The following is a 12,437-nucleotide window of genomic DNA, read 5'->3' as shown; positions in this document are numbered from 1 at the left end:
AGCATAAAATCTGTGAGATAAGGGAAAAGGAGAAAAGAAGGAAAAAGGAAAAGAGAAAAGAGAAAACAAGGGAAGGAATTAAAAAATAAAAATAAGAAAAAAAATTAAAAATAAATAAAAATAATTTTAAAAAGTAGCTCTCCCGCGCGGATGGGTGTGGTTTGATGTAGGTCGAGTCTCAGAGGCTGCTCTCTGAGGCCCTGCCTCAGTGGTTCTGGGGGCAGGAATGGCGGCGCCCCAACGCCTCCTCAGACCACGCGTTGCCAGCGATCTCCAGCAGGCGGGCGGCTCTCTGGCCAGGATCGAGCAGGGGGACCGGGCAGCCAGCTTTTCCCTGGCTCCGCCCGGAGTTGCCAGGCCGCCGTGCCCACGGGAGAACCAGCCCAATGAGGGGGATGATTTCTCTCCCTTGGCCCAGCGGCTACACGTGAGGTGTGTGTCTCTCCGTCCTGGCTGAGGTCTCCCCTCTCCAGAGATCATGCGGAGAGCGTTTTCAGTCTCCCTCGCTCTTCCCCGCTCCACGCAGGGCCCTGCAGGGCCCTGAGCCGCCTGTGGACACATGGCCTGTGCGGCGGCACCAGCCGTCCACGCGCTCCCTCCCCTCACAGCCTCCGCCCCGGTGCGCGTGCTGTGCCTCCGGCTCCGGCATCCCCGAGGCTGTCCTCAGGGAGGAGTCTGCGCGCGCGCCTCTGTTCTTGGAGATACTGTGGCTTTTAATTTCTTCTCAGTTTGATAGTTGTGGGCGGAGATTACCGAGCTCCCTACGTCTCCGCCATCTTGACGCTCCTTCTCCCAAGAAAAATTTTTTAATAAAAAAATTACGGGATAAGAAAAATTAGGTGAATGCTAAATTTGATTTGGTATTTTTTTTTTTTGGTTGTATACATGGCCACCACTCAAGACTGAATGAGAATCTCTTCACTGGCAAAGCCTTTCCTAGAGGAAATAAACCTCTTAGCTCTTACTAGATGTTTGCCCTGTTCACCTCCTTAGGCCATTCTCCAGGTTCACGACAAGGAGGTCCTCGCCTCTCAGCTGCTGGTGTTGACAGGACAGAGACTGGCGCACGCGCTGCTCCACGCCCAGACGAAGGAAGGCATGGAGCTGCTGGCCCGGCTCCCCCCCACGCTCTGCACCTGGCTGAAGGCGATGGTGAGTACAAGTGGGAGTGAGATCCAGGAGGCCGCTGGGTACTGTCTCTCTGTTTGTTTTATCTAGAGAGAGACAGAAATGCAGAGAGCAAGCGGGGGAGGGGCAGAGAGAGGGGGAGAGAGAATCCCAGGCAGGCTGTGTGCTGTCAACGCAGGGCTGACATGAGGCTCGATCTCACCACCCGTGAGATCATGACCTGAGCCAAAATCACGTCGGATGCTTATCCGACTGAGCCACCCACGCACCTTTGGATGTTTTCGTAAATGCATATTTATAAACAGTTAAGGAGAAAATTTAAATTACAAGTTTTAGTTAGATCCAAAGAAAAGTGACCTAACTCTTCTGATAACTCTTAAGTGACTAACAGTTACCGTAGTGTATGACTGACTGTTTTTTATCCCATTTGCAGAACCCCCAAGATCTTCAAAACACAGAAGTGCCAATCGCAACAACAGCCAAACTAGTACATAAAGTAATTGAGCTTCTACCAGAAAACCACGGGCAGTACAGTCTAGCCTTACACCTCATCGAAGCCGTAGAAGCCATATCTATTCCTTCTTTATGACACTGAGCGACTGAAAACCGTCTACAGTTGTGTGACTAGAACAACATGAATTAGTGCATGGTAATTTACATAGTTAAGATCTGGAATTTTATGGAGGAGTTCATCTTTTTTTCTTTTGTAAAATAAAAATACATACTACTTTTAAAAGTGCAGTTCTGGCTAAATCTACTCCTTTCATTAATATTAAAGATAAAATATAAACAAGTATCAATTATACTATTAATTACAGATGTTTTATGTTTATTTCTAATTTAAGCACTTTAAGTAGCTTTATTGGTAAACTTTGCTATTTCAAATGGGTTGTAACTTACAGATTATGTTATTATCAGATTCTATATTTTGTACTCAAAATGTTATTGTAATTAAATTTGAATGTGTTCATGTATAGTCCCCATCAGTAAATTAGGGAAACCTCTCACTCGCTTTTGTTGGCATGCTCCGACCCCACGCCCTGGGCCGCCGCCTAGAGCTCTGGATGCAACGGGCTCTCTCCCCAGAGGATACGCGGCCACCTCTGGAGGACGACCTTGCCCTGGAGGAGGAGTGGGCTCAAGATCCTCACATTCATCAGAAGGGACACCAAACAGAACCCTTAACCTGCTGTACTCGTCAAGACTGAGAATCTGAGATGCAAGCAACACAGCACAGTTCCTTACAGTGTAAGCGGAGATGGACTTTGTGCCAAGATTCAAAGTTGTATCCACCTTAGGTGATTGTAAAAATGTTTTATCTTGTAAAATTTATGTTTAAAAAAGGGCAAAGATGCTAAAAATTTAAGTCCAACTGTATTTTTCCTAAATGTGTTTAGAAATGTCTGCCTCTGGGATCTGGTAATGTTCTCTGTTCTTGGGAACAGCACAGAAAAGGCTCAGTGAGATTACGGCTTTGCAAACCTACCTCACAGCTGGGTGGAGAGAATACGTAATTTTGTACCCTAGAGTGCCTAGTGAAGTCCAAGTGCTGAAGAATTGTTGATTGAAACAGATTAACCAAAACTCTGTAAAAAGTGCTTTCAGCTCCGCAAATACCAAGTATAATGGTATATTTCTGGAATGTAGCCATACCATGCAATCACTGACCTCTGTCATGGATCACAGGTGTTGTTCATAGTAACTTGTTGTGATATGGAAGTTTGCTTCTTCACTTACTTGGAAGAAGCCAACTTTAACTGTAGAGCCGAGGAGCGTACCCCTCAAGGGTTAAAAATGTCTAAAAGTCTTCTGAGGATAGCCCAGTGGGTGTCCCCAGTGTAATATCCTAGTTCTTTTTAACTAAAAGATCACACCCGAATAAGAACTTAAGGTCTCAAACTTAATAATTACTGTTTAAAAATCCTGGGAGAACGAGCTGAGCGAGGTCTTGAACAGCTGGGCGAGGAGGGCCCGCCGTCCAGCAGCACCGAGAAGGACCGGAAGCCCAACGTCTCGGCCTCCGCTTGGGTCTCCGCTGCCCCATCCAGACACATCCGTGTGGTTTCCTGTAAACCTACCTGGCTTTATATAATCACTTGTTCTGTGCATCCTGAGAGCTTAGTTCTTCCTGTAATTTTTCTAAATACTCTGAAAGCAGTTCTGAATTTTGGAGGCTGGTCAAAGAAACTTTAAATCCTCACTTTGATCCAATTATCACTTCTGGGGGAAGGGGTACCTAAAAAGCATTTTAGAGAATAGAACTGGTGAAGCTTACTCATTCTGGTAGGACTCCTACTCACAGCTGGGGATTGTTGGGAGTATTATTAGCTGAAATATGGCTCATAGAACCGTAACAAATCACCGAATTACAAATCTCTGTAGTCACATACGTAATCCTAAAATGGACTGTTCACAGAATTTTAAAATTGAATTCTGAGTTACATGGTTAAGAAAAGCAGTTAAATATTTTACTATCTGTAGAGTCACAAATAAGGAATTAGACTGTAAGTAGAATGGGTGGTTTCTGAAACGAAAGTCTGCTGCACTCAGCGATGAGACGCCGGTGACCAGCAGTGTTTTCCTGGTTAGAATCCCCCCCCCTTCATTAACATCCAGTAGGCGTTCTGTGCCTCGTTCAGTTCCACTACGTACCGCTGAGGAGAACAGTGTTCAAATTCGTAACTTCAACGTTACAGGTTGTGTTTAGATGTAGGAACTAGAAGAGCCAGAATAAACTAGGTGGAGAGGACACAGCCCTGACCTTCTAAAGGCTTCATACTATTGCAAAACTAGGAAGTTTCACCTTTGTTAATAAAAATTCATGTAAGGTCAAAGTAAGCACAGTTACATTCAATTGCCTTTTTAAAAAAAAAAATTGTTAATTAAAATAAAAGAAAAAAGCGACTTAATGATATTAAGCTTGTGTGGAATCCCTTACAAGTTGCTGTTGTTCATTCATTTATAAGAAACATCTTTGTAAAGCGCTCCACAGCGACAGCCCGTTCTCCCTGACAGGAATGAATTTGTTGGGCTTCTACAAGTTAGACTTCTGCTGACAGAATGAGCCAGCCCTAGCAAGCTTTTAATCCAATACTGAACTGTTTATAAAACGCTCTTATCCAATGTACTGTAAGTAGTGACCTTCTGTACATACTTCTGTTCTGTGTGTCTGTTCATTGTTGTGAACTTGTGTGTGTTAGTGAAATAAATTTTCAGCTTTCATGTTTCAACATAAATAGAAGTGTTAAGATTTCCTCCCCTCTTGTAGGAGAATAACAAGTTTGGTGGTGATGTGTTGTGAAAAGGTTGACGTTCACTAGCAAGGCAGAAAGATATCACTCTTGTTTCTTAAGGGAAAAATCTCTGCCATTTGCCTTCAAAACCGTATTTTTTACAACTTCACCAATATCAGTGATTTTCCAGAGGGCTTTATTTTTAGACATTATAGAACTTAAATCCCAAGTCAAGAAGATTTATAAAATATAAAACATTTTCTCGTCAGCCGCCTTTGAAGGCAAACATATTCAGTGTCTCTGTTCTGAATAAATCCATTATGGATCTGTCTAGATCCGTCTACGTATTTATATTTTTCTGCATGAATATAAATATATGCACATTTTTTATCTAATACAGGACAAACCTGTAATTCTGAATCTGCCCCTTATCCTCCACCGTTTACTCCTCCACTCGTCACCTAACGCTCGTGTTTTCCGCGGGGCTGGGGCACTCAGCAGCGAGCGGTCAACGGCACAGCGAGCTACCGCTTTCCGCCGACGACGTCCGAGCACCGGGGGCAGAGCGTGTCCGAGGACTCGGCGGTGAACTTCCAACAGCGAGGGCATTTCTCTTTGGTAGTTGGCATGACGATCACTTTATACGAAGACTCTTCACGAATATCACCCCCTGTGAGAGGAGGACATGAAGAGTATTTCTGACGGGCCACTCAGCTGTGTCTCTAGTTCCTGGTAACCTCTTCCCGGGGCAAGCTGGTCAGTTCCGCTTGTCGGCCGCTGCGTGAACAGCCCTGACCGTGGCCTCACAGCCTGGAAGACCCTGAGTGAGGGGAACGTCACCGAGTTCCGTATCTCCTCGGGCAGAGTGGCCCTCCTGGCTCTTCCTTCGTCCAGGGATAGTTCGGACCAATTACTCTGCCTCTCTGGGTACACAGTGGTTTTTAAAAGAGCCAAATTAGAGGCGCCTGAGTGGCTCAGTCGGTTAAGCCTCCAACTTCGGCTCAGGTCATGATCTCACATTGGTGGGTTCGAGCTCCGCGTCGGGCTCTGTGCTGACAGCTCAGAGCCTGGAGCCTGTTTCAGATTCTGTGTCTCCCTCTCTTTCTACCCCTCCCCTTCTCATGCTTGGTCTCTCTCTCTCTATCAAATATAAACAAAACACTTAAAAGAGCCAAATTATAGTGACAGCTGCAGTGTTCCCACTTAAAACTTCTTGGTTTGAAAAAAAGAAAACAAAAATTTCTCCATTATTAATACTCAGACTTCAGACTGAATATATATAAGAAAGTTACTTTCTATCCAATATACAAAGAACGTACATTAGCATTTTGAAAAGCAAGTAAGAATCTTTACTATGTGGTCAGTGCTCCCAGGCCTCAGGTTTAAGCTGATGCTCATAAGTTAGCCTCCCGTGTCCCAATGGCACCTGCAAACTACGGCAAACACAGGCAGCATCAGCTTTCCCAGAGAACCCGCGTGGTGCTCTGTTAGTGTTACTGGGCCTCCACTTCCATGGCTGCAAGCCCCTGCTGCTGAGAGACCACCGTGGGCGTGAGTTCGATAAAGCCGCTTCCTAAGCCCTTCATTAAGAATGGCTCGATCTTGGGGCGCCTGGTTGGACTGAGTATCTGGGTTGATTGAGTATCTGACTCTTGATTTCAGCTCATATCATGATCCCAGGGTTGAGGGACTGAGCCCCGCATAGGGCTGTGCACTGAGCATGGAGACCAGCTTTCTCTCTCTCTCTAAATCTGTTAATATAGGGCGTGCGAAGTAAGCAATTTCAGAACCAGCACCGGAGAAGGGCAGGCTAGGCAGTACGAGGGACGGAGTATCAAAGGACAGGAACACAAAAAGTCAACGGGAATGAGTGAGGCCAACCGACATGACACACAATGACACCTATCGGTTGTTCACAGGACAGGAAGGAAAGCTCTCTCTCCCTAGGCCTGTGTTCCCCAGATCACCATGCAGGACACTCCAGAGGGCTGGTTTAGACATGGGGGCCAGTTTCCATAGACCGATGTATTCCAACAACGGATCTGCAGGTGCCCCAGGATGACCACTCAGGGCCCCAGGTCCCTCCTGTTTCTCTGTCCGCCTCCTCACCTTCTAAATTGATCAGGAATGTCCCTTTGCACTCAATTGCATCTTCGGTTAGTGTTCGTGGATCCTCAGGGAGTAAAGTTGTCTGGGAAGCCATCATTAATTCATTCAACTGAGAGGTGCTGGAAGTCTCCTCGGCTTGTAGCATCTGGGGATGAGCACGTCAGAGTTACCATCTCAGTGTTTACTGCAAACTGAGGGTATAAAAATAAATGCTGCAGATTCTTGTGTTCAGAGAGTAACCCTTTGGTACCAGTAACTCCTAAGCTAACACTATTAAAGCTAACACTAGTAAATCAAAACTAGAATGGAAGGTTTCAAATAAGAATTTCCAGTCACGGGGCACCTGGGGGCACAGTCGGTTAAGCGTCTGACTCTGTCTCCGCTCAGGTCATGATCTCACAGTTTGTGAGTGCGAGCCCCACGTCGGGCTCTGTGCTGATGGTGTGGAGCTTGCTTGGGATTCTGTCTCTCCTCCTCTCTGCCCCTCCCCAGCTTGTGCTCTTTCTCTCAAAATAAATGAACTTCAGAATAAAAATTCCTTTTAATTTCCAGTCAATAGGCACCACACTATGCCAGATGCAAAATGCCCCTTAGGATTAGAAACCCGGTTCTCAAGCGGCAGGCGGGGGCTGCGATTCCCGCCCAGGCCTAGTGGCCTCAACAGCCCCGACTTCCTGCTTCCGACCTCCTGCTTTAGGAGGCGGGTCAAGGTACCACATAAGCAGACGTGCTTTTAGCAACGCAGACCAATGGTGGCAACCGAATTACCCACAGAACTCCTCTGAACTACAATAAAGTCAGGTGTCTGATAAGAACCTTCACATTTTTCATTGTAATTTTGCTCTTCAAAATGAGTTTGTAAGCTAATAGACACTCCTTTAAAAAAAAAAGCTCAAAAGAAAACAGATTTAAGGAAATTAATTTGGTTTTAACAAAGTCACGTGCTTAGTAATTGATAGGCCCAGGACTCCATCATCTGACAGCTACTTCATGTAATTCCTAAGAAAAATACATTCAATTTTTTTTTTAATCCCGAAGTTTTGTTCCAATGTAAATGATCCAAACAACCTGGTTTTTTTTAACTTCTTACTCAGAACTAACGAAGCCAAAAGACACAGGACACGTACGAGAAAACCCAGCACTAGGCTGTGTGGCCTTAGCTCGATCACGGTTTCAACGCTCCTCAGTTTTCCCGTTCATAAAATAAAGGAGTCTGGGCCTGCTACCTGGTAAATTTTAAAACGTGAGTATCTTACTGAAATTCTCTGCTATGGTCAACAGTCTCCTACACACTAGCTATTTCGAGCCTCAAAATCTTAACTACATTACTCAAAGTTTAAATTGAGCTTACCAACCCAATGAGATGGTCATTTTTCAGAAAACTATGATAGCAATTAAGACTTTAAAAAAATATATAATCAATTCTCTTCTCAAGCATTGAAAGTAGAGAAATATCTTGAGTCAGTATGTGAACATAAAAGTCAATCTAGCCAATGAGCCCCTAAGAATCCCAAGAAGAAAATTCTGATGGTTCTTTTGGAAATAAAAACAGGATGAATGCTTTGAGAGAATGCAAGTTGATTTGCTGGAGGAAATGAATTTTCTTCCGACCTCCTGAGAAAAAGATTTTCTCAGATTTGTTTTAACAAAATTCTCAGAAAACTAAACCCTTAATAATAAATTCTCAATTTCTGTGTACTGGAAACTAATGTCATCGGTTGCTGGCACATCCAAGTAGGCCCGAGGATTTGCATTTCAAAGGACTACTGCCCCTTCCCTGCCCCACTGGTAAAGAACACAGCTGTTTACAGAGAATAGCTCTATAGAAAGAGGGAAAGGAAACACAGAGAAGTAGGAAACAGAGTAATGATAATATCAGGATTACAAGATTTGGAAACCAAAACACCTTACTTATACAGAGATTTTCAAAAAGACCAAATTTCAGGGGAAGCTGGAGGATACGAACATCATTTCCAAAGGTACAAACCACTACTCACCTCTATTATCTCAAAGAGCAGCCCGGGCTCTATCACAATCGTAACCTTGTACTCGGCGGCATTTCTACCCGGGACGCTTCCAAGAAATGAGTCTCTCATTGCACATGCGCCCTCAATTGCTTCCTCTAATCCTGGCTTCTTCCAGATAGAACTTGTTCTAATCCACCCAGTACGAAAAACACTCTTGGGTTCTTTAAAAAAAAAAAAAAAAAAAGGGGGATAAAAAGGTAAAGTAATTTACATATGGTCATTTTAAGCTGTATCTAAAGCTCTAACCATTAAATATTTATTCATGGAAAATAAGAATTGTTATTTATGGTAAATATTATTGGAGCCGCTCTAAATGTTTACCAAACATTTATATTCATATTTGGAAATTTAAACAAATGATAAAATATATAGTAAGACCTCAAAGGAAAAAAGGATGCCAGGAAGAAAATAAAATAGAAAACAAACCCAATATTAACAGTAGTTAGCTGTCTTTGGATAATAAGTTTGAGTGACTTTTTCTCTTTTTAAATTTCTGTAGTTGCTAATTTTCTATAAGCTTGCAATTAACAATCAGAGGGAAAAAACCATTATAAAATATTCATTAAAGGCTCCACAGTCTGTTTTAATAAGATCCAAAATACATTTCAGACATTTATAAAGGTGTTTAAGAAAAACTGACTTTGCGGTAGTGTCAAGCTGCCAGGACGTTTCAGAAAGCTCTCCGTGGCGGCCTGAAGGCCGTTCCCACACCCATCGCACTTGGCTCCAAACAAGTGCAGAGACAACCAAAGTGCCGCACATACTCATGGAAGACCGAGCGACCCCACCCGGAGCAGGTCCGACCAAGGTGCCTTCTCGGCAAGGGTCTCTCTCTCGTTCTGAGAACAAACCAAGTGCTCCTTACCTTTGATGTAAGGTACGTGCTGGAATACCTCTTCGGCCAGGTGAGGAAGAACGGGAGCAAAAGAACGAACCAGCACGTCCAAGATTTCAGCTAACGCGGTCTGGCAGGAGCGCCGTCTGGGGTCGGCTGCGCTCTCACAGTAGAGCCTGGACGAGGACAAAGTGTGGCAGGGGACGTGTTACACGTGCAGAGGGTTCCTCCTGCAGTGGCTCTTGCTCTGGCTCTAACCACTTTCCGATCGACCAAGGAGGCAGATGTCCCACCACCTGACTTGCTTATCAACCCCCTGTTCCACTTCGCTCCTTCCTGGTGCGCTCCCCTCCCCCCTCCCCCCCAGCAGCGTGGCAGCCAGTTCCGCCTTCTAGAGAGAAGGCAGCTGGGACCTAGACTAGTGTGTTAAAGAACAACTGATACGTTAGCTGACGGTATTTGTCCTAGTGTGTTCAGCAGACTAGGGGTCACAATCCCTGTGCTCACGGGTCGGGGCTGACACCTCAAGGTGGCCTACTTGCTATCAAGGAAGACTAAGCACCAAGCCTTCCTCTAAAAGGTATTACTGATCTTACACAATGTTCTTATGTTAACAGTTGCTTGTACATTCCTCTCTGCTCAAAATTTATGCACTCCTCTGAGAGCAGGTACTATATTCATTACCTCCTATGAGCACCTGTTAGTGAGCACTTTACCAAAAACAGCACAAAGCACATTCCTTATACGATCTCTTTTCATAATCACATTATGAGACTGTATCATCCTAACTCAAGAACCCAGCTTCTTAATAACTGCACGAGGCCGCCACCTTGCTCACCACTCTACGCCCAACACCTGTCAAGCAGAGTAGACACTCAAGAAACATTTGAAGTTCAGTCCCACATACCGGTCTTTGATGATGCTGAAATAAAAGTTCGAGAGTTCTCTGGTATAAAATGCTCGTAACAGCCGAACAACTTTTCCAAAGTCGTACTGTTTATATGAATCGGTAATCTAAGGAACAAAAGCCAAAACAAATTTGCAAGTTGTAAAAAAGCAAATGAAAATTTAAGTTCGCATGAGCAAAATGTGTTCCTTTTCAAAAACTGTTCAAAGGCAGACAAGTACAAAACGAGAGAAGTGCAGGAGTGACTGAGGATCCTTCCAACATTTCTGGATTATCAACTTTGACTATCCTCAGAAAATACCAAATATTCTACTCTGGAAACTACAAAAGAACACTCATCAACTACAAAAGAACACTCGTCAACTACAAAAGAACACTCATCAAAGGAATCAGGTGTTTTGTTTTAAATATTTAGTTTTGACACACAGAAAGAGAGACAAAGCATGAATGAGAGAGGGGCAGAGAGAGAGAGAGGAAGACACAGAATCTGAAACAGGTTCCAGGCTCTGAGCTGTCAGCACAGAGCCTAACGCAGGGCTCAAACCCACAAACCACGAGATCGTGACCTGAGCCCAAGTCAGAAGCCACCACGTGCCCCAGGAATCAGGCTTTAAATGATGAAACACACTATTTTAAAACAGCAGAGTCTATCAGTTACCAGTGTTCCCTCATCTACGCCTGAAAAGTAAAACTGGGCAAACACCTGCAGGGATGTTTCTAACTCAGGGTGTGTGGAAGCAATCGCATTTCCAAGTTCTGAGAAAACACAAGTCATCTGTTTATATAGAGATGAGGGACTATCTTATGAAACACATAGGAATAGTTATTTGTTATTTCTATTCTTTGAAGGGTGTATCTGCAGATAAAATACAGCTCTACATTTTTCTTTCTTGTTGGAGAAATACTGAAGGCTGATCTCGAGAGAAGAATGTGGTTTTAGGGGAAGTCTGGGCCTATGGTTTCCAGCAGGTACTGTGAGTACCTTGAAAAACCATGAAAGAAATCCTAAGACTTCACTACCAAAGTCAGCCTAAGAACGTGTGGGCTCACCACGTGTAACTCCTCCAGTGCAACGGTTACTGTTTCTAGTAACGTCGGTTCCACCTGCACGCAGCTCCAATCTCAACATTCAACAGGGCTGATACTTCTATTTTCCAAAGGTTTATTAGTTCGTACTTACCTTGTTTGCTAAATCTTGCAGTAAATGTAGCATATACTGGTCTATGACATACATATTGTTAACAGGAATGGAGTCTGTTTCTGGGTTGAAACCAGCGATATTTCCCAAAAGAAAGCGGAGTGTATTCCTAAGCTATTGAGAAAAAATATGCAGTCAAAAAATGTGATCCTTCAAGTCTTACTGAAAAGTTATTTTATTTTTCTATAGTTTTTATCCAACTCAAGTGACTTTCTTAATGGATTAATACATATACATACATGCACATATATATATCATTCCTAAATGAGACTACAAATGCCAAAACCCAGACTCCCATTTCGATAGCCCAGTTTATGGACACCAGCTCTGGAATTGACACACGATGACTGAATTTTCACAGTATTTCTTTATAACCTTATAAAGGCAAATCCCCTTTCAGTGGTCTAGTGTGTTCATCCATACAGGTAAGAATGTTATTTTCACCTGATTCACAGGCAAAAATAAAGATAAATGGAATAAATGTGAAAGGTCATAGAGCACACAAAAATATATAAAATTAATATAATTTTGTAGTATCTTATGCCAGGTTATGTTTTATAAAGTATAAAAGACAGTATATAAGATTATTAGGACTACATGATTTTTTTTTTCTATTTAAGTACTTTTTTTTAAGCAGTTTATTGTCAAATTAGTTTCCATACAACACCCAGTGCTCTTCCCCATAAGTGCCCTCCTCCATGACCACCACCTCTTTCCCCCTCCTCCCCCTCCCCCTTCAACCCTCGGTTCGTTTTCAGTATTCAACAGTCTCTCAGGTTTTATGTCCCTCTCTCTCCCCAACTCTCTTTCCCTCTTCCCCTCCCCCTGGTCCTCCATTAGGTCTCTCCTGTTCTCCTGTTAGACCTATGAGTGCAAACATATGGTATCTGTCCTTCTCCGCCTGACTTATTTCGCTTAGCATGACCCCCTCGAGGTCCATCCACTTTCCTACAAATGGCCATATGTCATTCCCTCTCCTTGCCATGTAGTACTCCATTGT

The 12,437-nt window shown here is 43.7% G+C and overlaps 2 protein-coding genes across 4 annotated transcripts in view; one reads left to right on the top strand and one right to left on the bottom strand.

The window, feature by feature from the left end:
* The window catches only part of RAB3GAP2 (RAB3 GTPase activating non-catalytic protein subunit 2), a 100,236-nt gene extending 95,872 nt beyond the window's left edge, over window positions 1-4,364 (top strand). For all 3 annotated transcript variants that reach the window (XM_029935659.1, XM_029935658.1, XM_029935660.1), the window contains 2 exons: window positions 994-1,152; window positions 1,562-4,364. In XM_029935659.1, the coding sequence (XP_029791519.1) occupies window positions 994-1,152; window positions 1,562-1,717 (315 nt within the window). In that variant the 3' untranslated portion in view covers window positions 1,718-4,364. The remainder of the gene's footprint in view (window positions 1-993; window positions 1,153-1,561) is intronic.
* Window positions 4,365-4,536: 172 nt separating this feature from the next.
* Window positions 4,537-12,437, bottom strand: part of IARS2 (isoleucyl-tRNA synthetase 2, mitochondrial) — a 59,375-nt gene continuing 51,474 nt past the window's right edge. The window contains exons 18-23 of the mRNA XM_029933406.1: window positions 11,420-11,551; window positions 10,240-10,346; window positions 9,363-9,508; window positions 8,468-8,658; window positions 6,471-6,615; window positions 4,537-5,031 (exon numbers count right to left, since the gene is read on the bottom strand). Of these exons, the coding sequence (XP_029789266.1) occupies window positions 4,886-5,031; window positions 6,471-6,615; window positions 8,468-8,658; window positions 9,363-9,508; window positions 10,240-10,346; window positions 11,420-11,551 (867 nt within the window). The 3' untranslated portion in view covers window positions 4,537-4,885. The remainder of the gene's footprint in view (window positions 5,032-6,470; window positions 6,616-8,467; window positions 8,659-9,362; window positions 9,509-10,239; window positions 10,347-11,419; window positions 11,552-12,437) is intronic.

Source organism: Suricata suricatta, chromosome 3 (genome assembly GCF_006229205.1).
Source record: "Suricata suricatta isolate VVHF042 chromosome 3, meerkat_22Aug2017_6uvM2_HiC, whole genome shotgun sequence".
Taxonomy (NCBI): Eukaryota; Metazoa; Chordata; class Mammalia; order Carnivora; family Herpestidae; genus Suricata; species Suricata suricatta.
This window is presented reverse-complemented; position numbering and strand designations above follow the sequence as displayed.